The sequence below is a fragment of the Alosa sapidissima genome, chromosome 17, assembly GCF_018492685.1.
Source record: "Alosa sapidissima isolate fAloSap1 chromosome 17, fAloSap1.pri, whole genome shotgun sequence".
In the NCBI taxonomy this organism is placed as follows: Eukaryota; Metazoa; Chordata; class Actinopteri; order Clupeiformes; family Clupeidae; genus Alosa; species Alosa sapidissima.
In genome coordinates, this window is record NC_055973.1 from 6,314,949 (window position 1) to 6,340,174 (window position 25,226).

At 42.0% G+C, this 25,226-nt stretch overlaps 2 protein-coding genes across 5 annotated transcripts in view; one reads left to right on the forward strand and one right to left on the reverse strand.

Annotated features, from left to right (window-relative positions):
• sgk3 (serum/glucocorticoid regulated kinase family member 3) overlaps positions 1-5,300 on the reverse strand; it is a 13,166-nt gene extending 7,866 nt beyond the window's left edge. Inside the window, exons 1-5 of one of the 2 annotated variants that reach the window (XM_042066989.1) lie at positions 5,102-5,300; positions 1,838-2,040; positions 1,412-1,495; positions 759-831; positions 181-256 (exon numbers count right to left, since the gene is read on the reverse strand). In XM_042066989.1, coding sequence (XP_041922923.1) covers positions 181-256; positions 759-831; positions 1,412-1,495; positions 1,838-1,915 — 311 coding nt within the window. In that variant the 5' untranslated portion in view covers positions 1,916-2,040; positions 5,102-5,300. Of the gene's footprint in view, positions 1-180; positions 257-758; positions 832-1,411; positions 1,496-1,837; positions 2,041-3,617; positions 3,849-5,101 lie in introns of those variants that run through there. The other variant, XM_042066990.1, reaches the window with a different exon arrangement.
• Positions 5,301-6,402: 1,102 nt separating this feature from the next.
• mybl1 (v-myb avian myeloblastosis viral oncogene homolog-like 1) overlaps positions 6,403-25,226 on the forward strand; it is a 20,196-nt gene continuing 1,372 nt past the window's right edge. The window contains exons 1-15 of one of the 3 annotated variants that reach the window (XR_006024430.1): positions 6,403-7,222; positions 10,986-11,085; positions 11,413-11,484; positions 12,023-12,115; positions 13,136-13,356; positions 13,741-13,918; positions 14,649-14,723; positions 16,781-17,011; positions 17,297-17,677; positions 18,794-18,933; positions 19,090-19,204; positions 19,361-19,477; positions 19,581-19,694; positions 20,313-20,489; positions 20,648-20,840. Coding sequence is in view for 2 of the 3 variants with exons in the window: in XM_042066983.1 (XP_041922917.1) it covers positions 7,197-7,222; positions 10,986-11,085; positions 11,413-11,484; positions 12,023-12,115; positions 13,136-13,356; positions 13,741-13,918; positions 14,649-14,723; positions 16,781-17,011; positions 17,297-17,677; positions 18,794-18,933; positions 19,090-19,204; positions 19,361-19,477; positions 19,581-19,694; positions 20,313-20,489; positions 20,648-20,773 (2,166 nt within the window). In the remaining variant the exon portion in view is untranslated. Of the gene's footprint in view, positions 7,223-10,985; positions 11,086-11,412; positions 11,485-12,022; positions 12,116-13,135; positions 13,357-13,740; positions 13,919-14,648; positions 14,724-16,780; positions 17,012-17,296; positions 17,678-18,793; positions 18,934-19,089; positions 19,205-19,360; positions 19,478-19,580; positions 19,695-20,312; positions 20,490-20,647; positions 23,421-25,226 lie in introns of those variants that run through there. The other 2 variants (XM_042066983.1, XM_042066984.1) reach the window with 2 other exon arrangements.

Genomic DNA, 25,226 nt, shown 5'->3' on the forward strand with positions numbered 1-25,226 from the left:
AGTAAATGGCATTACTGAGAAGAAGTTTAAAGCACCTTGCATCATGTTATCACACTTATTATATCTAGTTGCAAGGAGAAGCAAAATTTGAATTAATTTGAATAAATGTTTTAAATTATCTTCAGTATGGCTGATGACTAGATTTCATAGATGTACTGCATAACTAGCCAATGCACTCACTGGTTGCTGAGCTGCGGATGGGACACGATTCGCTGGATGAACTCATTTAACCCCGTCCTCCTTTGCTTTATAAACTCTGATTGGAGGAGTTTCAGATCAGTCATCATTTAATTTTTCATTCAGAATAAGTGAATTTATGAAAGCATAAAAAAGAGTCTTTGATACTGCCCATTCATTAATCTCCGATTCATAGGAGAATATCTAAATTCAAAGTTTCATGTGACATCAAATATTCATGTATTTCATAATAGGGTGTTTGTATTCTCTTAAGGGAACAAGTCATCTGATGTGATATTCCTTCCATCTGTGTATTGTCAATGGCATTATAAAATTACAATCTAGATGTACGTGACTTGTGAACACAAAACAAAACACATGACTTTTGTGTGTGTGTGTGTGTGTGTGTGGGGGGGGGGGGGGGCATTTCACTGCAATGACCAAAATTACTGCTAGAACTGCCTGAAGGCTAAAACAGCAAAAGGGGTCCTGTTATGTTGTACTATTTCAATCATCCTAAAGAACATAAATCCAAACGAATGAAAGAAGACACAGACAGAACATCTTTACATTGTGAATACCTGGATCAAAATTGTCTCCAAATATCCTCTTGGCAGGGATCTTCAAGTTCAGGGAAGGAAACTGTTTTTTCAACTATAAAAATAACATGCAATGATTCATGAAGAAACTGAAAGCCTCATTCATAATGGACAAACAGCAATTATTATTTCACAATTGACATGACAGAGTTTTGAGTTTGTTCCAGTACTCCTCTCAGAATACCTATCCTCACCCTCTCTCGTTTTAAAACAAAGCACCATTAACATTGCTGTTAATGTTTCCAAAACCATATGATGTCATTCACTATCCTTTCACTTTCAAAAGAGCATTCAATTGGACAAGGTCAAACTACTTCTTCATAGGGCACATACTTTTACAGTGATAAGAGGATTTAAATATCGGAGGAAATGTGAAAAAAAGTGTTTTGATAAAACCGTGGATATAAATAATCCTGTCTCTGTAGAACAGCTTATCTCCAACCAAACTACTGGAATGAGATGCGGAATGCTTTGTTTATTCTGGGCACCAAAAGCCCTCTGTTTGAGCGATCAGGTCATCATTTGAGCTGTCAGGTCATGCTTTCACTCACATGATCAGAACAGATAAGAAGAACACCTGGAAATACAGGTTCAGCTCTGCTCAATACTTGTTAGACTTGAACAGTTCAACTTACCGCATTGTACAGCTTATCAAATTCTGTGTATCGCCTGAAGACAAACCATTCATGTCTTCCAACAGTAACCATCACTTTGTAAACCTGGAGAATGGTGAAAAAAGATCTTCGATTTTTATGTTGTTTTTGTTATAGGCTCTTCATGAACCATAAAATCCCACACCCATTTAGATCGTTTTGAATTAGTGCTCCTCGTGTGCAACCTGGATTTCTACACAAATGATAACATGTGCATTATAGCGCTAGGCTTTTATCCAAAGTAGCCTACAGCACAGTGCTGGCCTATTTTGTTAACCAAGGCATTGCTGAGAACTTGTTCCATCAGTTGAATGACAGAACGACATAGGAATCTAGGATAACACAACCTGCTCTTTTCCCCCCAATCTCACGAGACAACTGCCGGGGATGGAGATCACGTGTACTCACAGTGTAGCGCTTCTTCTTGTCCCTTTGCTCATTGTGGCAGGGAATGCTGACATTAGGGCAGCTAGATGTCTCCTCCATGCTGCAGAAGCCAGCAACTCAAACTCGTCGTGAAACTCGGGTGTTGCAGCTTCTTCAGTGGTGAAAAGGTTCTGTGACTTTCTGGTGCAACGGTGTACAGGCGATCTCCATAGTGCCACTAATGTCTGTAAACAGATGCCAAGAAAAAAACATTGAGAAGTGAGACATTAAAGAGAGAAACAACATAGTTCTAGTTCCCTGAGCTGACCATGTGCTTAAGGCCATTTTCTGAAGCAGCCAGGGTGAGTGGGTGGTTTAAGCGCAACACAAGAGTGAGCACAGCAGGTCAGTGGTCACATTCAACCTGCTCACAGCAAGGGGCCTCTGCCTGCATAGCCAAGCACTGCAGCCTCTTCTCCTCCTCCTCACACTGGCTGCTGTGCCTCTACTGTTTTCATTATTATTCATCCCTTCCTCATTCGCTCATATGTCTCCCTTTATTTCTCTTGTGTCTTTTCTCTGCCTATTCTATTTTTTTGTTATCTGTCTCATTCTCTCTCTTCCTCTCATTCTATCTCTTACACACACACACACACACACACTACACTCTGTTTCTCTCTCCATTCTTCCGTCTGTTTGATGCTGATGGCCATCATGGAAGCAGACGGGCATGTTCACCCTTTGCATGCTACCCTGGCTCTGTCCCTTGCCCCGGCACCCGGCACACAGCCTCATGCTGGGTTGCTGACATTCTCCTTCCTGTCCTGGTATTTTTAGACGGCTTCCACAACTCTTCAAAGAGCGAAACATGCACGCCAAGCCAAGCCAGGTTTGTGCACTCAGCCAGACAGTCAGATGACAGAATAACAAAGCATCATAATTCTTCTGATCCGTAACGGCATCGAACGCAATTCAATCATATTCAATTCAGTCAATCATAACCATGGACCGGAACTATCGGTTTTAGAAAGGGCACTCTATTGACATGCTTACAGTAAATGTTTTATTGCAAGTCTACTGCAAATGGTGAAAGAATAACGATCAGACTATTAAGCCTTTTCTTTTCAAAAGTACGCTTATGCTCTTCATACATCAAGGTCTGGATACATGAAAAACACAAAATCAGGCTCAGAAAGTTCTACCAAACCCATTGAAGTGTAAGAAAGATTTCACTTTCACTTCATAAGCCCATGCACAGGTTCAAAAACCTGCATGCCTGTTCACAACCACTGGTGACTGAAGAAGCCTTGAGAAAAGCTACACAGGAAAACCCTCCGAAAAGAGTATCTGAGAAAACATCTACGGCCAGCTCCAATCAGCCTCAACATGAAACAGAAACAATGGTTAGCAAGTGCTTTGACATTCCAAGAATATTTCAGTCTGAAACAAAAAAAGAAAAACGTAAAACTTCCTTAGACCAGCAGGCTTTCACTCAGAATGTAAATATTAAGATACAGTGAACTACACCTGACTCCTGACGCAGAAACTCCCATGACTCTTTGGAACACACCAGAGCTACAGAATTAGTCTGTGCTACCACACACATAGCCTACAACATCTTCTAAATGTTTTAATCAAGAGGGTCTTTTGGGTTCCAATTGCTGTTAGACATTCTGACCAACCTCTTGTGACAACATTGAGGAACTCAATGTTCAACGTGAACTGCAGCTCTGAGTAAGTTAACACGTTAACACGTTAATCCCTTTAATGTTTGACCAGTTTATCTTAAACAAAACTGCTACACTGAAGTGAAAGTACTCACCCTTAAAGAAGCTGTAATCTGGCTACCAAATGCCCCACATCCAAACACAGAGGCCTTCTGTGCAATTTATGCTGGTGTGATATACACATGGATGTGTCCAAAACACAAAAAAAGTTATAAAATGTTGCAAGATGAACATAAAAACCGCACACTCTGTGAGAGAATTAGGAGAGGAAGCTTGAGAGTGAACTGTTCCACACCACTGCCTCCACACTGCAGTTCTGAAGTAATGGCCAACCACCAGACTTGACCTCTCGTATATTCTCACAACACTGGCAGACAGGGAGCTGGGCATACAATCAACCAACTGTCTCTGCTAAGCAGTAGAATAAATGGCTGCTGGGTCCCACTCCGCAATGACAGCGCGCACAGTCACGCCAGGCTTCCTTGTCTGGGTCCACTACATTGCAAAATGACAGGTAATGTGTGACATAAATAAAGATGTGCAAGAGTCTCTCAACTCTTCACCTGGACATGTAGAGGAGTATCTGAGGGCACACTGGACCCAAACAGCCTTTGTAGCTGTTGAAATGGTGGGTGTGGAAGGTTTCCCCCTTCACAACAGCAAGGCTTGTTACAACAAACCACGGGAAGTCCTGAAAAGGGTAATACTATTACCGGCAGTACAAGCCTTAAGAAGCCTACTCACGTGTCCAGAATGTGTCTGAATGGGGTACATTTTAACTAGTTTGTTAAACAGTGAGATATCATTCCCACCGTTGTCTACACAGTGTGAGGTTCTTTTCTCTAGTAAACATTAAAGCTTCCACTCCTCTAAACTTATTAACTTGATAGTCAAAACACTTTAAGTTGGACAATCCCATCCAGCACTCTCTGAAACAAGTTGTCCAAACCCCTTTACAAGATCCTCCTGTGCCAACTGTACAATTTGTCTCTCCAAATTGAGCATGGAAAAATGAAACCATAGTCTGTTTTTGCAAGCCATGTCCAAACTTTTTCAGAAAGACAGCAGACATAAGAGGTTTGAACGTTGGACTTAGGCTATGAAACATCATGTCCCAGACAATTTGTTCTACAGAAGAAAACATATCCTTTGATGTAGCCTATCGGTTGTAGTAGTAGCATAGGCCTATACTGAAACTATGGAATCAATGTTGATGTTGACATGTCTCTCGTTGGTTTCAATTTACAAGCCATTGCCAATGAACGTTCTTGTCCTGGCGACAAAGGTCACAAATAATTGTCTAACTTGTTTGGAAGTTTTTCAAACATCATTAAAAGTTGAAGGACGGATGCGAGTGCGAGTGAAGAGCAACTTAACTTGCCCATAGGCTACTACTACAGCAGCCTACCAAATCATTACGTAATGAAAGATACATTGTGTACATGTCTCTATTGTATAGAGAAGCCTGTTCATTTTTCCATAGGCTACTTTTATCTAGAAAGCTAGACACAAACTTCTGAGCTTAGTTGAGGCCTTAATAGGCTACAAAGTCAAAACTTTTCTGTTGGAATGCCCTTACCTTGTTTTCTCAATGGCTTCCTATGACGTGTCGTGTCTCAAAGGAACTTAAAGTTTATACTTTTGCAAGCTGGTCTTTCATCGAGTGTATTCCATAGTAATCGGGCATGGACAGAAATATTCACCATCCATTTTATGCAAGTGGTCACTGCAGGGCAAAGAAGGAAATGTGTATACGCTTGTACTCGGAGTTCCAGGGGAATTAGTCACGGGACTACGCTTCTGGATGAAAATACTGAAAAAGGCCAACAGTACTCCCTAGTGGCAAGAAAGCAGACGTACGACAGTTTTTCATTTAGGCTAAAGTGGATTAGAAGATTGAAATAGTGCTTGAAATAATCATGATGGGGACATCTGTATCCTTCTATTAAGATAGTCAGTAGGCCTATACTTCAAACGTAGATCGACATAATTCTGGAGGATTCATTCCTCGGTATAAAGCTATTACCCAACACTGTGCAACAGTAACTTACTGAATTTGGTTGGATGTCATAGGAAATTGTGAAATATTGGTTTTGTAGGCTATACTAAGTAGGCTAGGCTATATAGCTGTTATGCCTATGTCATGAATAACGATATTTAAGGTAGGCTACCTGTAGCCTGTCCTCTTGCGCTGTTAGTTATTCCTGCACTGTAGCTTTTATTTGATATACGATGTTGATGTTGTTATGGTTATGTTGATTCAGCTTATTGTATAGTAAACGATTACAATGAGCTGTATTAGTCCTAAAACAAGAAAGATCGTAGCCTACCCTTCTAAAGTTCTTACTTCAGACTCTGAGTCAGCTTGAGGGCAGGAGAGTGCAACAGGAACATGTCCACTGAGGAAGTGAAGGGCTCTGCTCTGCAGGAAAGATTGACTCATCTCTCAGACGTTTCCTATAAGCATCATTCATCTCTAAAGCCAATTTCTGGAGCCTTTCCGTGGCCACAGCTCATGCAGTGTATTTGTAGAACACATGTTTCTGAATTTTAGGTCATGTCAGAAAAATAAATGAAACATGACATTAACATATAACATAGAAAAATAGTCTGTAATGAAAATATTATAGTTATAGTATTTGAATTCGACGCATGTAACGTTTTATAATGGGCATAGTTGAAAAAAGAAGAGCCTACCATAATTTCACGTGGCAAGAAAGGCCTACCCACAACAATGCAGAATTGTTTCTCTTAAAACACCCACTAGGGGGTACTAGAGTATCTCAAAACAAATTCAGATCCCACGTTTTACTTCATCACACTTTTGTCGTAGCACTTCTCTATGATCTGTGACATCGAGGCTAACTTGGTTTGTTTTGGATTATTTGCCGGTAAAACTGGCATGTGCAATATCGCTATTGTGGTGCTGCCAAGATCTTCCGCAGTATAAAACGCGAAGCGCTTTAGAACCAGGGGCACGGCAGAGGGCTTGGCAGTGCTTGACAGTCGCACGGTCCCCCTAGGAACTCTCCTCGTCTTTGACCAATCAGCTGCGAGGCCGCGTGCGCAGATTCAAACACATCTCTAAAAAGAGGCTGGGCGCGAGATTCGGCGGGATGGACAAAAAAAATTTCAGTCGAGGAAAATAACAAGTAGAAGTACTGACAGTAGTGGGAGGGTAGATGATGTGAACTCGGCGGGTTTCAATAGAAGAAGGAACATGCTCTGCCTATTTACATTAGTCCGTCGTGTGGCTGAATGACTAGGATGTAAATTGTTAAAAATATATTCTGTTTTATATCGATAGCAACAGTGATCGCCTGACGTTAACGTTACACATCTTGGGTCCAAACACTTCATTTAGCCTGTTCTCAAGCGATGTGACTAGTTGAGTAAGTTAATGCAAACTAACATTAGGTTGCGGGCATACTAAACCATTATTCGAAGTGAAACTGATTTGACTTGTTCTGGGATCGAATTTGGTCTTAAATGACAGAGAAGACATGGGTTACAACGATTTCTATGGATAAATATCTAATTGGATTCAAGGGCCTTCTGATTTCGAATAAGGCTGAAGTACAGGGGAGTTTATTCGGTGATCTTGTGGATTAAGTTCGCTAATATTCACATTGAGAAGAAAAGCTTGAATATCAATAATCTCACTGTCATTATACATGGCCAACAATATGAAATCGCGCAGGTGAGTTTTTCCCCCAGCTTCAGTGAAAGCTTAAATGAACTTATGCATTCATCAATAACATTATTTATGGAATAATTAACGTCATGCAATTTAAGTTGGGTAGTATGAGAGCTTTCGGTCTTTCAAGTTGAAACAATTTATTTAACTTGTTTTGTGTTATCCTACATGCATGTAGTAGCAAGCTAGCTAAATGTCAAGGTGATCTTTGACATTTCAGTAACACCTGCTCACAGGGAAGGCTATCTTGTTAGCAATAAGTCCTACCAGAACCAGACATTAATGTTACCAGTTTGAAATACTTCCAGTCTAACCACATTGAGTCTTTCTTGGGTGGTAGAAGTAAGAAAATATAGCATTTCTAAAGGGAGTGCGCAATATAACATGTTTGATAATGGCTGTGATATCAGATGTATACTGTAACGTTATTAAAATTCTGACACGCTGCCAGGTTTGGTAGCTTAGCAAAGTAGCATGGAACATAATACGTCCACAAAGTTGGCTAGCTAACTTTGGCTGTTTTAGGTTCTACCGAGTGGAGATTAACTAGCCAGCTAACTAAATTGGTTGTCTCATTAAAGCTACGTCGCTGAGGCCCGGCTGTCGTTTTACAATAGTGTTACAATTATAGACCCCATTTTCAATGCGAATGTTTTTTATTCAGTTTTCCACAATGTGGCTATGTAGGCTCAGAACGTTTCCCACATTAGCTAGCTAGCGATAGCTGGCTAAATTCCCATACCATGACAACCTGCAGTTGTCGTGGCTACCAATCGCTTAGTGAGGACATTCGCCAAGATTCTATTTCGCTCTGTGTGCTGTTAGTTCTACATAGGTTCTGGTGGCGTAACATTTTGCATTCCTAATTTGTTGGCAGCAAATGTTACATTCTCTGTTTATGAAGTTAACCAACCCTTGTTCACGCTTGTTTGAGCTCACTGCCATGGAAGGGAAGGCAAGGCTGTCATTACGTAACTCCAGACTGATTGCGCCTTTACTAGCGCCCCTGAAAGTTTCACCTCAGCCATCAAACCTCAAGCAATTCTGAAAGGTTGTTAGTATTAAGAGGTCTAAGGCAATATATGCAGTTCTGGGGAATCACAATTAAGTTTTGGAGCATGAATTTCATGCATTTAACGATGGACACTTGTATTTATCCAAATTGCATAAATGTCCAAATTACCAAATAATATTTTCAGTAATACCATTTTCAATAAGTTTTTTAAGTTTGAAGAATCTGACCAGGACTGCGTCATTGACATTAAACCCACAAATATGACCATGACGTAATTTATGGGTGAATGAACAGCTCAGTGGTGCATGTGTCTCTTCTCCCCCCTCTGTGAGCCCCATCTGGGGAGTGGGAGAGAGGGGGTAGGGTGGTTGTTAGCTTGCCTATTGATTGAAGTTCAAGTTTGAATTGTGTGGTGTTGTGAAGCCAGCTTAGGCCACTACAGCTTGATGTTATAATGCTTTCACATTTCGTAATTCCTTTAGTGAAGTGTCTGTTACGTGAATGATTGGTGAGGATAAGTTAATGCACCATTACATTTTACCCTTTATTCAAAAAAAGTGAATCTCATTCTGAGTGGATGGATTTGAAAGTTTATCGGATGTGGACCAACCCCTCAGGCCTCATCATTGGCTGTGGAGGCTTGGCCTGCCCTCTCGGAGACTGATGCGCTCTCCACACCTCAGGAATAGAAAGAGCCTGTTGATGTCAAACTCCCACCTACAGCTCCTTCCTTCACCCCCCGCCCTCCACCCCCTCTCTGTCCCCCTCACCTCACTCTTTCCTGGAGAGGGCAATTTATGCTAAAACTCAATTGGCATGTTTCAGTGCTCAAGAGCCTTCTTTCATCAGAGGCCAGAATGACCAAGAGCCAGCGGGAGGCCCTGTTTCCCTCAAAAACATGCCGCTGCAACAGCATGTTTCACTGGCCAAACAGCAAGCGATTGACTTCCATATTTGTCCCGTTTCAGTGAAAGACTTGGACCTTTGCCTGTTGGTACACCTAAGTTGGTGTCTGCACTGTGCAAGGGTGAGCCTGCAGAGTGCTGTCTGAACCAGGGCACTCTGAGGTACTCTGAAGAGAGATATGTTGGCTGCACAGTACAACAGTGGTATTTCCAGAGTTTTCCTTACCTATGTCCCAGTTAAGACAAACGTCTTACTCTGGTGTCATTAAGCTAAACTAAAGTTTTACATGATATTCAGGAACTTGTAGTTTTAGGCCTATATGTACTAAAATGTTTTGATTTTATCAGTCTTTTGACTTGCTGCAGTCAGATTTAAAATAAACAGCAAGTTTTAAGCCTCAAAGAAGCTCTTTAATTTCACCAGTACTTGCAGTACATGCAAGTTTGCACAGCGGTTTCCCTGGGCAACTTAATTCTCCTAGCTGTCTCTGTGTTCTGGACATGTTCTTCTACACTGTGTAAGGAAATGTTGCCAGGCAACAAGGCCTTCTAATAGATTTAGGCTACAGAGTTGTGCACATCCAAACCGTCTTTGGATTAATACAGAGAGAGGGAACATTTGAAGTGTGCTTTTTTTTATTTTATTTTTTTTTATACATCACTGATGTAGAATTCACGTGGAGCATTTGTAATTACAGTTAGGAATGTCCTGTTTTAGTGTGGCAATGACTGTTGTCATTTCCTGTTGAATGGATTTTTTTTAAAACTGATTTTAATCTCAGTTTAGCAGAGTAGTTTGAATGTGATATAATCACAACAGTGGAGGAAAGCTAGTGAATTTTCCTGAGTAGAGTATTGCAGTATGTATGTGGTTGTGTGATTTGTTTTAATTGGCAGAAATATTCTGCTGACATGTTTTAATTAGGGATGTAACGGTATGAAAATTTAACCTCACGGTTATAGTGACCAAAATGATCACGGTTTTCGGTATTATCACGGTATTTCTAAAAGTGTGTTCAATATGTTCAGAAAGCACTGATAGGCCTACACAAGCTGAAATAGTTTCAAAAAGTGTCCCGTTCACTTTTTTCTTCATGTTTAATTGGCTATGTGCTTATAGCTTAACTTACCCTACCATAACTTAGAGTTTGCTATTTCTGTTATTTGGATGCAATGAGTAAGACCAAAGTAAGCGTTCAAAATAAAACTTTAGGCTACTGTATTTTCCTGATAACGTGAGTGGAATGGATTTAATGTGGACGCGAACATAAAAAGACGCAGAGTGGCTACATGATACAGTGCGCATTTTACGGTGAAAAAGTTCCGCCTTTTAAAATCAGGTGTAGCCTAATCCGAATCGTAGTTAAAACCATCAATTAGACAACAGAATCAGTAGGGTACCAGTTTTGTTCCATTGTACCAGGCCTATTGTATGTCAAAAGCAGACTCGGATGAAGCTGGGAAGGATTAAACACACGGTTTCCACACCGCGGTAATCAACAGTGATAATCATGATGTTTGAAATGAAAACGGTAATTATTATCGTCAACATTTTTATCACGGTTTACCATTATACCGGTAATCGTTACATCCCTAGTTTTAATGTAAACATTTTAATTGATACCCTTGGGAAAGAAAGATGAAAGTATTGACTGTATGTTTCTTTTAGCATTGCTCCTAGTTTTACAGTGGGGATCAGCTCATTCCGGATTTATACTTGCACACACAAACACACACACACACACACACACACACACACACACACAGTCCGTCTCTTTCCCTCCCTCCTTATCTCCTTCGATCATGCTTTCCCTTTTCCTCTCATTCTCTCTCTCTTCCTCCTCAGTGAGGATGAGGATGATGAACGCCACTCCACAGACCCTGACTGCAGGGACTCTAAGAACTCCAAGAAGACCGCAGGCAAAATCAAATGGTCACGAGACGAGGTAACAGTTCCCCTCTCCCACAGTAAAAACCAGCATCCTTTGAGAGGTTTTTAAACTTTTAAATCATTTAAATCAAAGCCTGGCTGTATATTCAATCCTGGTTAAAAGTTTTCCACATTGACCCTGTGGAGTGAAGGGGGAAGTGTGTGTGTGTGTGTGTACAGTGTGTGTGTGTGTATTGTGTGTGTATAGTGTGTGTGTTTCAAGGGGACTGTGTGTGTGTTAAGGGGATATCGTGTGTGAATCATGCTAAGAGGCCACTAATGAAGGAGGTGCGCCAATGAAAGGGGACACTACCTGACCCCTCTCCCCTCTGCTCGTTCATAGGACGAGAGGCTTAAGAAGCTGGTTGAGCAGCATGGGACTGACGCCTGGAGGTTAATCGCTAATTACTTTCCAGTAAGTTGATAAGAAAAAAAATGTACTCTCTCGAACATTGTTAAAATTTCTATTTCTATAGAGCGGAATTACAAAATATTTATAAAGGCCATTCAACTATGTCACCTGTTCCCCCCCCCCCCCCTTTACTTTTAACTTTTCAAGTCATGTTTTTTGTTAAATCTGAAGTGTCCAAATTCAGTGCCATTGTTCATGTGGGGAGCAGCTCCAGCTGCAATTTGAAAGTCAGATGAGTTCCCGCCCAGTGGGGAATTTGAGTTTTACCCGCGTATGTGTTTGCTGTTTAATTATGAATGAACTGAGCGCGGCTGTGTACTCAGAGAGAGAGAGAGAAACTGAGAGAGAGTGAATCACAGAGAGAGAGAGAGAGAGAGAGAGAGATTGTGTGTCTGTGAAACAGAGTAAGTAAATATCTGTGTTTCTGAGAGAGAGAGAGAGAGAGAGAGAGAGAGAGACTTAGAGCGTTAGAGATGTGTGTATTATTGCACATGATGAGCGTGCCCAGGTGCTAAGGTAGCTCTTTGTCGCCCCATAACAGAACAGGACAGATGGGCAGTGTCAGCACCGCTGGCAGAAGGTACTCAACCCCGAGCTGGTGAAAGGACCCTGGACAAAGGAGGAGGATCAAAGAGTAAGAGGAGACGGAGCAGGGTGTTCCCAACCTGAGCATAATGGAGGGATAAAGAGAGAGGGAGGGAGGGAGGGGAGAAGGACGAGAAAGAGAGGGAACAGAGTTATCTCCTGAGATAATCTGACTCTCTTTTCCAATTGGAGTTGACAAATTATGAAACGGAGGGGGTACACACACACACACACACACACACAGTGGGATTCAGTGCTAGGACTGTTGGGGCCAACTTCCATAGAGCCTGAACACAGATCCCAGTCCCTTTCACTTGTCCTGGCCGCTCTTTCATAGCTGGGGACGGGCTTTTCTGCCACGGCTTGTCTATGTGGGTGGCTCAAATCCGGACGATGTAATCGGCCAGCGGCTAAGCCTGTGCGGCCCCTCATAGTTGAATGGTGAATAATGCATTCCCTACATGGTAATATGTGACGCTTCAGCAGAGGAATCCTAAGAATGGCTGCCGCTCGGTCCAACAACAACGCCCCTGGTGCCTGTAGTGATACGGTGTTTTTCCACCATAACACACGAGCCCTTGTGTCTCACTGCTTTATGTCCTGTGGTCCTGTAACAGAGACGTTATTGTTTCCAAACCAGAGGAAAGATAAACAATTGCCCCAGCTGTGCAGGTTATCTCAAAAGGCTACTTATCTTTCATTAGCCAATAGCTACTCAAATGAAGGGATATGAGCAGTGGTGCTGTAGTAATAATAATAATAATAATAATGTAGTTTCATCTTGTACCGTGTAACTGATGTGAAGTGAAAGCATGCATGCATTGCATCACTCCTATGGGACAGGTCACAGATAATGTCAGCCACATAACTATCTTATGAGCGAAGGAGAACTACTGGTGCCCCTCCCCCACCCCACCCCACCAGTCCTTTTTATGTTATCAGAAGGTACCACCCCTTGCTCCTATAACAGGCGAGTCTTGTACAGAGCTGACCTTGTCTTTTGTTTGTTTATTTGTTTGTTTGTTTGTTTTGAACAAATCATGAATTGTTTATCTCATGGGTTCTGCAGGTGATTGAGTTGGTCCACAAATATGGTCCCAAACGCTGGTCGGTCATCGCCAAGCACCTGCAGGGCCGCATTGGTAAGCAGTGCCGAGAGCGCTGGCACAACCACCTCAACCCTGAGGTCAAGAAGTCCTCCTGGACACAAGAGGAGGACCGCATCATCTACGAGGCACACAAACGCCTTGGCAACCGCTGGGCAGAAATCTCCAAACTGCTTCCTGGAAGGTTTGTGCGAGCTTGTGCAATTTGATATAATTTACCAATACCAAATCAATTTAATCCATTTAAAAAATGTAAAACATATGTGTATGTGTACTGTATACTGTATATTACAAATGGCAGTATGAGGTGCACAGAAGGGGCTAGGTATAGTTGTGTGACTGAAACAGTTCATATGAACCTCCCTTCCCTCTGGTGAGAGTGAGTACATGACACCCGTAACTGGAGATGGCAATGTGGCCCTTCTAGTTTCCAATCACAACACCAGTAACTGACCTCTCTTGTTGTCCACACCCAATCACAACACCCGTAACTGACCTCTCTTGTTGTCCACACCCAATCACAACACCCGTAACTGACCTCTCTTGTTGTCCACACCCGGTCCTGCAGGACGGACAACTCCATCAAGAACCACTGGAACTCCACCATGAAGCGGAAGGTGGAGCACGAGGGCTACCTGCAGGACAGGATGTACGGTGGCTCCGACCAATCACAGAAGAGGCGGCACAAGACCTGTGGCTCCTCAGGGGAGCGCCTGCATGGTCAGACCCCCATGGGCCCAGCACAGGTGAGCTCATCCCCCCCATCTTCCAGGCCTGGAGAAATCATGGATTTCAGTAAATTCATTGAAAGTTTTGGAAAAGTCATGACATTTCTTTTAGTCATACCAGGGACGTAGGTAGGAGATGCCGTACATGCCACAGACAGTCGCTTTCTCATAGAAATGGAATAGTCGGGGAGAACCAAGAAAGCTCATTTTTTTCCCAGTGTCGTTGTTTCAGTCAGATGCCATAATTAGCCCCAACCTGTGGCCAAGCAATTTTGTACTTATAGGCTGCAAAAAGTCATGGCAATGTCATTCAAGGTCTTTGAAAAGTCATGGAAAGGTTTTGATATTTTGTCAGTGAATATGGGTGGGAACCCCTGACAGAAGCATGTACAGAATGTCAAGAAGGAGTTGCGAACAGAAATGTTTAAAGAATCACTGTATTTAATGTCTAGCTATGAGTATGTTTAGCTTTATACAGTGGACACAGTTTAAACACAGTAACAACACAGATGATATCCTGTCTTGGCTTAACTGTAATTATGATACAATTATGATTGTGATAAGAGCTTTGGCTCTGTTCCCAGTGGGTATAACTCAATATACTAATCAAATTTGTAATTATACTTTGTCACATTGGATAAAGCAACAGTTAAATATAAATACATGTTACTGCAGTTATAGTATATGAAAGACACATAACATCATTTAAGTTGCTCATTTGCCTATGTTTGCTTTCACCCCTTGAAAGCTTGGAGGATACTCCTATGATTCACTGGGCAGTCAGTGCATGGACAGCATCGCAGAAGGCTCCAGTTTCATGTCGGTAAGTGCTAAGTCCCTCTACCAAATGTATGTCTGGTAAAGCTAACCCTTTTGTCTTTGTCTTCGTAACAAATAAATAACAATGTGAACATGTCTCTTTGTGGTTTCATGTTTTCTTTCTATTTTGTGTTAACATGTGTTTTCTGCATGTGTGTGTGCTGTGGTGTTTGGATTTTTGGTGGTGTTCAGAGTTTCATCGAGTAACTTTAGAGACTAGTATCAGAGGAGCTCTCTTCGAACCAATTTCAGCTCTGCAAGTGCCTTAACACAATAATAATTATTATAATGATAATATGATATGATCTAATATGATAATGATAATCAAAGAGGAATGGTACTCGATGAACCTCCAGCCTAAGCCTGTAAGATGACATGAAACTTGTCTGTAAACCTTTTGTGTCTTTCATCCCTTTCTCGTTCCCTTCTCTTCTCTCTCTCTTTCTCTCTCTCTCTCTCTCTCTCTCTCTCTTTTGTGCGTTCCTCCCGTCCGCCCCACAGCCGTGCCCCGACGACCCTCACAAAGAGCAGAGAATAAAGGAGCTAGAGCTGCTGCTTATGTCAGCAGAGAACGAAGTCAGAAGACAGTCCGGCTCTCGTGTAAGACCACTGTGTGTGCGCGTGGCGTAGATCGCTGTAGAACCCCCACACCCCTCCCTCATCTCCGCCTCAACCCCTCCCCCTTATGAGGGTTACTCCAACTGCGTGGTTTAGTGACAAATCTGGGTTTGGTAACTTGGAGTATGGTGTAAACCTCCTAAAACAAGAGCCCTTTGTTTTACTAGGAAAATGATAGGCCATAGGGCTCTTCTGTTTGGAGGTTTAGCGTCTACCGTGTTAGCGTACCCAGGTTTGTCTCTAAAAGATGTACTTGGAATACCCCCCTGGACCCCTGACCCGCTTCCACCCATACCCATCTCACTCACCTACTCGCCTCACACCCTTCCCGCCTCCCCTTCCTCGATAGCTATGCTTGGCTACGTGGCCTGTAGCTATCATTTGCCCCCTCGCTCTCCGCTCCCCCCTACCCCCAGCCATCTTTAACCTGGCTGCTACCCGGCTAACACAGGAGCCTGTTGGCCCTGCTCATAGTGAGACCGTTCTCAGTGCTGGTTTTCAAATCTATCCCTGCTCCAGACACACCTATTTAACCTTATGTTTACAGTTGTCCATAGAGGATTACAAAATGTTTGAGGAAAAAAAATGCAAAATAAAGCTTTATGCACAGTCCAATATGTACCAATAGTCTTTAATAGTAGAGTAAATGCAGATTATTATAATACCTTTATGGACTAATCAAAAGAAGCATTGATGAGACCCATGAGGTGTGATGAAGTAGGATTAGATGGAAAACATGGAGATGAGTCCATCAGGAGCTGGACCAAAGACCCCTGCATTAACTGGCTATCCCACCTCCCCACCCTAGCAGTATAGTGCACGGCATGAGCGTGATCGCGCAGTACCGGTTTGGAACAAGACTTTTTTTTCCTTTGAGTAGTTTTTGATCTAGTTTGGTTGTATTTGTTTTTTTGTTTTTATACTATTCCATATCGTCTTGTGTTCAAACAGATCTCTATGCTTGAAAGGCTTAGAGATCACTCTTATGGAATTGTATGTGTGAGACTGTGGAATGGGGGATATGGATTGTGGTATATCTAGCTATCCCAAGTATTTTGCCACTTTGCTCTACCAGTCATATTACTTTTCATCATCAGTGTTGACTTTTACAGTCATCAGAAATGAAAGTTGGATTGAATTAAATTTAAACACACCTTGACTCTGGAAGAGTCTGAAGGAATTTAAACAGTTACCAGTTAGTCAATGCCAAACCTAGTACCTAGTAACTAATTCAAGTAATTTATTACCTAAACATTCTCAGTTACCAAGCTCCATGAGTGTGGTGGAAAACGCACACCTGGTGGCTTCCTGGCTTGTGTGTCCCTGGTTCCTTCCACACACTCTGATTCTGCCACGCTCTCGTGGGATCAGAATCATCCGGGCCCCTTTATGTACTTCCCCAAAGTTCCAGAGCTCATGCCTTATTCCTTGTGTTACGGACAGAATCCAGAGCAGTATTCCAGCTGGTCGGACAGCCTGACGGACGATACCATGACGACAACGGGAAGCCTGGAAGAAGGAAGCATGGAGATGTGCCGGTCAAGTGAAGGGAGAGGATCTGGAATGTCACACTATGGTTCCCCAAGTAAATTCCTGGCAGTGGAGGCTAGCGCAGTCCTGTCCACCCTGCACACCATTCCGGAGTTTGCCGAGACTATGGAGCTTATCGACTCGGTACGAGGATTGCTTTGTGGTGCATGCTTATACTATGACTGGGATGCTCAGAGGAAGTGTAAACTGTTTCCCAAACATATGCATTGCTTTGATGGGTCATATGTGAATATTTACAGCTACCTAGATACTCCCAATGTAGTCTAGGATTCTGTAGTCACTTTTTTGTTTTTGGAGACACACCACAAGTACATGGTGCACATTGTAATCATGATATACTAGTTGAGCATATTTAATATTAGTAGTTAGCTGCTCTTGAGTTGGTTGAGCATATTAATAGTCTTTTAGATGTGTCTTGCATTGCAGGACCCAGGAGCCTGGAGTGAGGTGGCTAGCTTTGACCTCTCCGATCATGGGGCATCACCTCCCAAACACCCCCACCGGCCATACCACCCCCCTGGCAGAGGTCTCGAGGGCATGGGATACCACCTGGACACCCTGTCTGTGTCCGACATGGGCAAGCACTGCCCCAGCCAGGGCAAACAGGTCCCCCAGGGCTCCCCAAACCGCGGCCGGTTTGGCACCCCGACGGCTTGCGTGAGGAAGAGGAGGAAGGGTAGGGGCGACCAGTCCCCTACCGGGCAGCACGTCTGTGGGAACCTGCCCAACCATGGTGCCAACTCACCCAGAGGTACCCCTGTGAAGGCCCTGCCCTTTTCACCATCACAGGTGAGCCTCACTTACAATCATGTGGACACCACAAAGCATAATCTATGTGCATGTATTGAAACCAGAAGGCCTTAGTTGTAGATTTATTAGAACCACAAAACCTAATTTATAAACATATGCTATGTTGAAATTACAAAGTCTTCAAAGTCTGTTCTACATGTGTGGAAATCCCAAAATGTTGATTGTAAACATATATTGAATAAGGGTGTCAAAATTCGAATCGAAATTACATCTCAATCTCGAACTTCGAACTTAAAAGTAGAATCGATGATGCAGCCACACCCCCAATGTCACGTCCAGCATGTATGCCAAGAGGCACAAACACACACGCACGTCCTGAACTGCAGCGTCAACACTCCTCTAATTTTAGGCTGCAGCCAGTTCAAATATACACATCAACCTACCGAAATCAAGGCCCCTCTTGCTACTTTGAAATCACCGGTTTGGAAGTATTCATTCATTCACGTCAATTAAAACTAACTTAGCCTACTCAACTTGTGAAAAGGTGATCTAGTTACAGTCCAAAGTTACTTTAAGGCTTAAAAAGCACATTGATAAGTACATATTCCATGAACTCTAACCTTGGGTCTCTTCGGAGTGTGCTGAAACAATCAAATTATCATTCTGTGTTGTTTCATTTCACTATGTTCACGTCTCTGTTTTAGCCTAATGTTAGTTCTGTTTACATTACAACCTTGCGGTTGGAACGGTTTCAAAATAAAAAAAGCGGTTTCAAAATAAAAGCCCCCGAAACAGAATAGGAAAAGGCCAAAAAGAGTAAATAACATATAAGGAATGCATTAATAGTAATATAAAAAAAAAGATCAAAAATCGAATTGAATCGTGACTTTAAAATCGAAAATGACATCGAATCGAGGATTTGGAGAATCGTGACACCCCTAATATTGAAATATCAAAGCATTAATAAATGTGTCTTCTATTATGAACATTGTTGAAATGACAACTTCAAATGTGAACAAATGTGAATGTGATATGTTGAAGTCCCAAACCTGACTTATACAGAACGTATTTACCAGTTTTTACCACCATAGACTATATTAGACTATATATTTGTTTTCTACCTTTCTAAAGTTGTATCTTGTCTTTCCCACTCAGTTCTTCAACATATCTGGGGGAGAGAACCTAGGCCTGGACAATCCTGCACTTACATCAACGCCAGTATGCGGTCAGAAGTGCTTCCTGAACACGCCCCAACAGAAAGAAACTACCCCGAAACACCAGAAGGAGAATGCTGGGTAAGCTTGTGTGTGTGTGTGTGTGTTTCTTGTGTGTGTGTGTGTGTGTGTGTTTGCTGTTTGCTTGTTCACTTGTGTGTGTTTGTGTGTGTGTGTGTGTTTTACACTGCTAGTAGTTAGTGTTGGTGCGGTACTTGACATTGTGATTGTGATTAGTTTCAGAACCCCTAAAGTGCGTAAATCTATCATGGGACACACACCGAAGACTCCCACTCCCTTCAAAAATGCCCTGGCTGCCCAGGAGAAGATGCACGGACCACTGAAGATGGTGGTATGTCCACTGATTTGTCCTTCTGTTACATGTACATATGTTTAGTCGAAGCCGCCTGTATATACGTTTTTATTAGCACATGTTCGTCCTTGGAGTCTAAGACCACCTTTTGTTGTCACCTGTTTGAAATGTATGTGTGTTTGTTTGTGGTCTCAGCCCCAGCCCTTGGCTTTCCTGGAAGAGGACATTCGTGAGGTGTTGAAGGAGGAGACTGGTGCAGACATCTTCACTCAATCAGAGATGCAGCAAGAGTACGGCGCCTGGAAACACGAGGTGCGTTCAACAGACGCCACATCAGTGAGGCCATATTGGTTTGGCAGGAGGCGTGTTTACAGGAAGTTGTTTTATTGTGTGTCTTGTCTATTTTAAACCTCAGCTGGAAGCTCCTGCTAGAAAGGTCCGGAAGTCTTTGGTGTTGGACTCCTGGGGGAAGGATTGCCTCAATGTCCAACTCTTTTCACAGGAGCAGATCAACCACAATGTCAATACTGTAAGTATCCATCTTCTCCATTCAGTGCTCTTTGCATTCTGTAAGATTCAGTAGATCGCAAACTATTAGGTGTCTTTAGACTTTTAAAAGTGTACTGCTTTGAACAATCTAATAAATATCTTATCCTCCAATACTGCAAAACTTTTGAGCCATATAGCTGTCCAGACAACTTTAAGTGATCTCAGCTTGTGCTACCATAATGATACAGATATGTTAGCATTACCCTCTTTAGAAGTGCTAGCTTCTGAAACAGAAGATCCATGTCCTCCTCACTTGGATAATGTAGCAGTTATAAGTTATCCACCTCTTTGTCTTATACACCATTAACACGCATTAACAAGCTGCTTGTTAACACTTACAACTGTTAACAAATACACTTGTAAGTAGCTTAAAAGGTTGCTTATTAACACTTACAAGCTGCATGTTAACAGTTAGTTAATGTTATTAAAGGATAACAGTTAACTAACTGTTAGTAATGAATTGTTAACTGCTTATTATGCACTGTTAAAACCTAATAAGCACATGTTATTCTAAAGCGTTACCGAATTGTATAAATCAGTCTTAAATAAAATGATAAAGGAGAATAATAAAAGATAAACTATTAAACTTGTGTCTCAGGGTGATGGCCTGCTGACGAGCTCCCTGCTGATGCCGCTGCATGCTAAGTGTCAGGAGGAGAGTGTAGGCTCCCCGTGCTCTATGGATGATGAGGCGTGCGTCCCGGTCTGTCCCATCAGCCCCCTGGGCAAGGAGCAGGCCACCCCCAAGAGCCCCTCGTACCAGGCTGCAGCACAGGTAACCACCTCCTGAATATAAAATGAAAGAGCAGGTTGCCTTAGAGTTTGGCATGGAACTGACCCTGATCTCTCTAAGAGAAGAGTGAACTGCTCTGCATCATGTTGTGGATTATTTTGTCATTCTGTTTGAGTCTGTGTCTTTTGTGATACCCACAGCTTAGCAGCGACTGGGAAGCAGTGGTTTATGGGAAGACGGAGGACCAGCTGATCATGACTGAGCAGGCCAGGCGCTACCTGAGTGCCTACCCCACCGGCTGCTCCTCCAGGGCCCTAGTGCTCTGAGATTGATGTCCGTCCTCTCCACACACACACACACACACACACACACACACACACACACACACACACACTACACTACACTCTCTCATGCACAAGCAGTCTTCCTCCTCTTCCTCCCAATTTGAAGGCTGTGCCAGCATGCAGACAATCTGGTGGGAGAGAAGAAGAACAGGTCTTCACATGTTCACCACTCTTTACGTGTGCAGAACACCTTACTAATTTGAGTATAACACACACCTCTCTTTAACAAGCCTGTCCATCTTGTACAACACTCGGCTTGTTATACTTTTTTTGTTTTGTGTTGTTTTTTAAGTTCATAAGGAGAAAAAAAAGCTGTTTTGCTAGCCAGAATACAATTTTGTACAAACAGGTAGTTCTAGACAAAACTAGTAAATACATTTGATTAATCCAATCGTTCCATAGATTATAGCAATAGGTTCTTTGCGGCAATGGCATGGACTGCTAATACGCGTGTTGTTCACTTTTAACGCTTTAATTATACACACAAATATCCTGCTTATTTACTTTAGAAATTACCAATTTCTTGAAAGAGTTGTGGGGTGTGAATTGTTAGGACTTGGAGAGCACCGTCAGCGTTGCACTACTGATTTGCTTCAGAGAGGAACTCAAACAGTGTTTAGAGAAGTAACTGGATAGCACTTGCGATGGGACTGGATCGGTTCAAACAATTATGAAAATGCTGCTTCTGCACCGCGTCCTGTTTTTAGGAGTCTCCCTTTGAGGCACTGAATGTATTGTATAGCATGAAACTGCAGAAGCAGCATGAAAAGCAAGGGTACCTTTTTGTTTGGTTGGTTGTTTTTTTTTGTGTTGTTTATTTTGTTCTTTGTTTTTTGTTTTAGATTGGACTTTATTGTTCCTTATTTGTACTGCTATTTTTTTTTTTATTTATGTTCAGAACAAAAAGTGCACGATCTAGACATCGTATAAAAAATTTAATGGAGCACCTGGATTATCCAGTTGCAAAATCCTAGTTACCTTTGCTGACAGTCAGACTCCTTTGTAGACTGACAGCTTAAACAAGCATGCTGCTCCAGGAAAATTAAACTAGAGATCATGTTTGGTACTCTTTGTAGTGCGAAGACAAAGTCAGGGCGATGTGTTGGAAAAAGTTTTTTTGTAGATGAGAATGATTTCTTGTTCTTAGGGCTGTAGGTTATATTTATTAAATGTTTACTAATTTATTTATTTTAAAGATAAATAAAAACATATCTTATTATATTTTCTTTATATCACAATTTTGAAAAGAATTGGCTATCCTCAACTACATTCTCTAAATTATAATAACACTGCCATCCATTCCATACTTTTTCTGTTTCTGATTGGACAAAAGGTTAGATAGTATCCTCTTGATAGGTTCTGTTCCTCTGGTTTTTCTGACTTTCTGTTCCTTAAAAGCCAGTCCACAAACACTCAACAGTCTATTAAAGTAGGCAAGTTGCACTTTTTTTTAAAGAAAAAAACATCGTTCATATGTAGTTTGTTGTGTTCCGTCCGTTCCTCCTGTTTTTATTCAAAAGTTTTTTTTATTTGTTTGTTTTGTTTAATTTTTGTCTGTTTGGTGTGATTTGATCGATGGTGCTGTTGGCTGAATGTGTCACAGCTTGACGATGATGGACACTGACATGGAAAGTGGCAGGACCCCGACTCTGTCATTGTTTGCTGAATACATTGAAGCGTGTATTTCTGCTAGTCTCCGTCAGTCCTACTGCTTTTGTGCTGCTTCCAACAAAAAGAATGGAAATGACTGCGCATTTTGACATAGCATCTGTGTAGAAGTGTTACGGGCAATAGGTTGTTAATGCATTACAGGCCATTGACACACCGTGTGGTGTGTGTTTTTTTTTTTTTGTTTGTTTGTTTGTTTTTTTTTTTTTAACAGGCTACCATCAGAAATGTCACTATTTTTTAATGAATGTTTTTAACTCTTTTTATGTTTTTTAAAATGTGAAAGAAAAAAAAATCCTAAAAGAGGTCTGGATTTGAACTGAAACCTAATTAATGAAGGAGTTAATGTTGAAAAAAAAGTAATCATCTGTTTTTAGATTCTAAATCTGTTCAGCATGTTCATTGAGTAGATGACAGCCCTGTGTTCTGGGATTGTAATAACCAGAACCAGGAGGAAGGATCACATTAATGTACTTCACTTAGTAGGTCACCATACACAATACTCAGTTTAGATCTTTTTGTTCCTCCTCATGCGTAGATATTCACTGTCTCATTGTTGACATCATATCGGAGAAGATGCAGAATACTAAATATGTATATTTTTGGTTTTGGTCAGTGTCTTCCTTCTTTTAAAAGAAATATGCGTGCATGTGTTTGTGTAAATTTGGTTCATTTTATGTGTTGTAGAATGCCTAACACTCAAATCCCTAATGGTAGGTTTTGAGGGAAGTAAGTACATGTAGCAGTTGTGATATACAGCAATACATTCATGTTCCGCATTATTGCTCACTCTTTATTCCTGCATTGCATTTTTATTTCTGATGCACACATATTCACAGCTGAAGGACTATAACCTGCCAATTTACAGTACCATAGGATTCCTGCCAATTTTCTGTTTTTAACCCATGTACACACAGTATGTGTTATAAAGAACAATAAACAGTGCTCTCTGCTCATCGAATCGCTGTGGCTTGGTGTTATTGTTTTTCTCGACTAACTCCAGGTTATACCATATGGTGCGAAATGGGTAATGGGTCTGGAAATGGGTCTGTTCGCAACATGTTTAATGCTTGTGGCACACTTAATTTATTATGTGCATCTTTGTAACAAAGAAAAAAACAATTTCCCTTAATCCTATGAATGACGGCCTCTTTTTAATTTTGGGGGGAATGAGTGGGGGTTGTAATATGCCCCTTGAGATTGACTCTCCCCATCTTCATGTCAAAAGCAAAGCCCTGTCGTATTAATCTGCCTCTTCCACATCTTAAGCCTCTGTGCTCTGAGGGGCCTCCTGCTTCTTGACTCCCTGTCGTCTTTTGGCGTTTCCCCCAGAAAAGCGAGCTGTTCCAGAAGTTCTTCAGCTTGCGCTCAGCTGCAGCAGGTGTCTGTGACGGCAGTGCTCAGTGCTGGGGATGAGAGAGGATCGGTGCCTAAAAACCCTCCATCTCTCTGTCCATATTTTGGACTGTGGGAAAGGGGGGGAAGGGGGTTGCAATGGTGATGAGCAGCTGAGTTTGACCACAACCCTCTGCCCCCATCCATATTTTGGGGTGTGCGTGTGTGTGTGTGTGTGGGAGGGGTTGCCCTATTGCCATCTCAGCCCAGGGTCCAGGGCCAGGCGTGCCCTCCCTCCCCGAACACGAGGCCTCTCCGCAGGTCAGCTGCTGCGACTAAAGAGGCCCACTCACCCATGAAATAATGCCTTTTGGCTCCATTGTTCCCTGAGTCTGTTGGTTTTTACAGGCCCATTCACTCAATTGCCCTCCAATGAAGGGGGCGCAAGGCTCTTCTGACAGGCCTTCTGCTCGCTGAGGGCCACTACAAGCGCTCTGCCCATGGGCCTTATATCACTTACTGTTCCCCTCGTGTACAAGAGAGGAAGCGGGAGAGGGGGGTCCTGGAGCCAATCCTACTCATGGCACTGTTTCAAGAAATGTCAAAGGCCCTATGGTCTCTTAATTGGTCATTAATTACTGTTGCTCATGCTGTATGCAGCTGCAACCTTGCTGACTCAACTCGCACTCAAACACCTGCTGCTGCTGAGACACAGTGGGCGTTTGTCATCTGTTTGTTGTGCTTAATTAAAATGCCAAAGGACTTCAACATTTTCATTTACAGTTTTTCTCAGTCACTTTGGTGCTTTTCTAAGATCAGAATGAAAATTCGTATAACTATTAGTTCAACCTCCACAACATTTAGTCATTTGTGCACATCATAGTAGCAATTTCTTCTTCCTCTGAACAAATTGCAAATGCTTTTGAACATGTATCAGTTGCTTTGTCATGTCAGTCAAAATTAACTATACTAATGGATGCTTAATAGTCGTTCCCAATAAAACTAATAGTCTTCATTTCATTGCTTGAGTCATTACATACAAAATTGGTGAACTAGTTATCAAATTCTGTGACAATGCTGTAGAATTGCAAAGAGCATATACAGTAAAAATGTGAAACGTACATATTCAGTGTCTTGTACTCACTTACTCCCCTAACTACAGCAATTTGTAACTTTACTGTAGTTTTCAAATGGCTGTACAAGTACTGTATAGTGCTGTCTTGAGAATTTTCAGGTAGTGTCACCGAGTTCTGACCTTTTTTTGCATTGGAAAACACTGAGAGAATAAACTGTCATAATGAAAACATGACAAAGCCATTTGACTATCTTGTTCATAAACGATGGTGTCAAGACTTCTCATTTTGATGACACTGGCAGTTTCATTGACATAAATACTTACTTTTGAGGAATGGACTATCCATTTTGAGCAAGT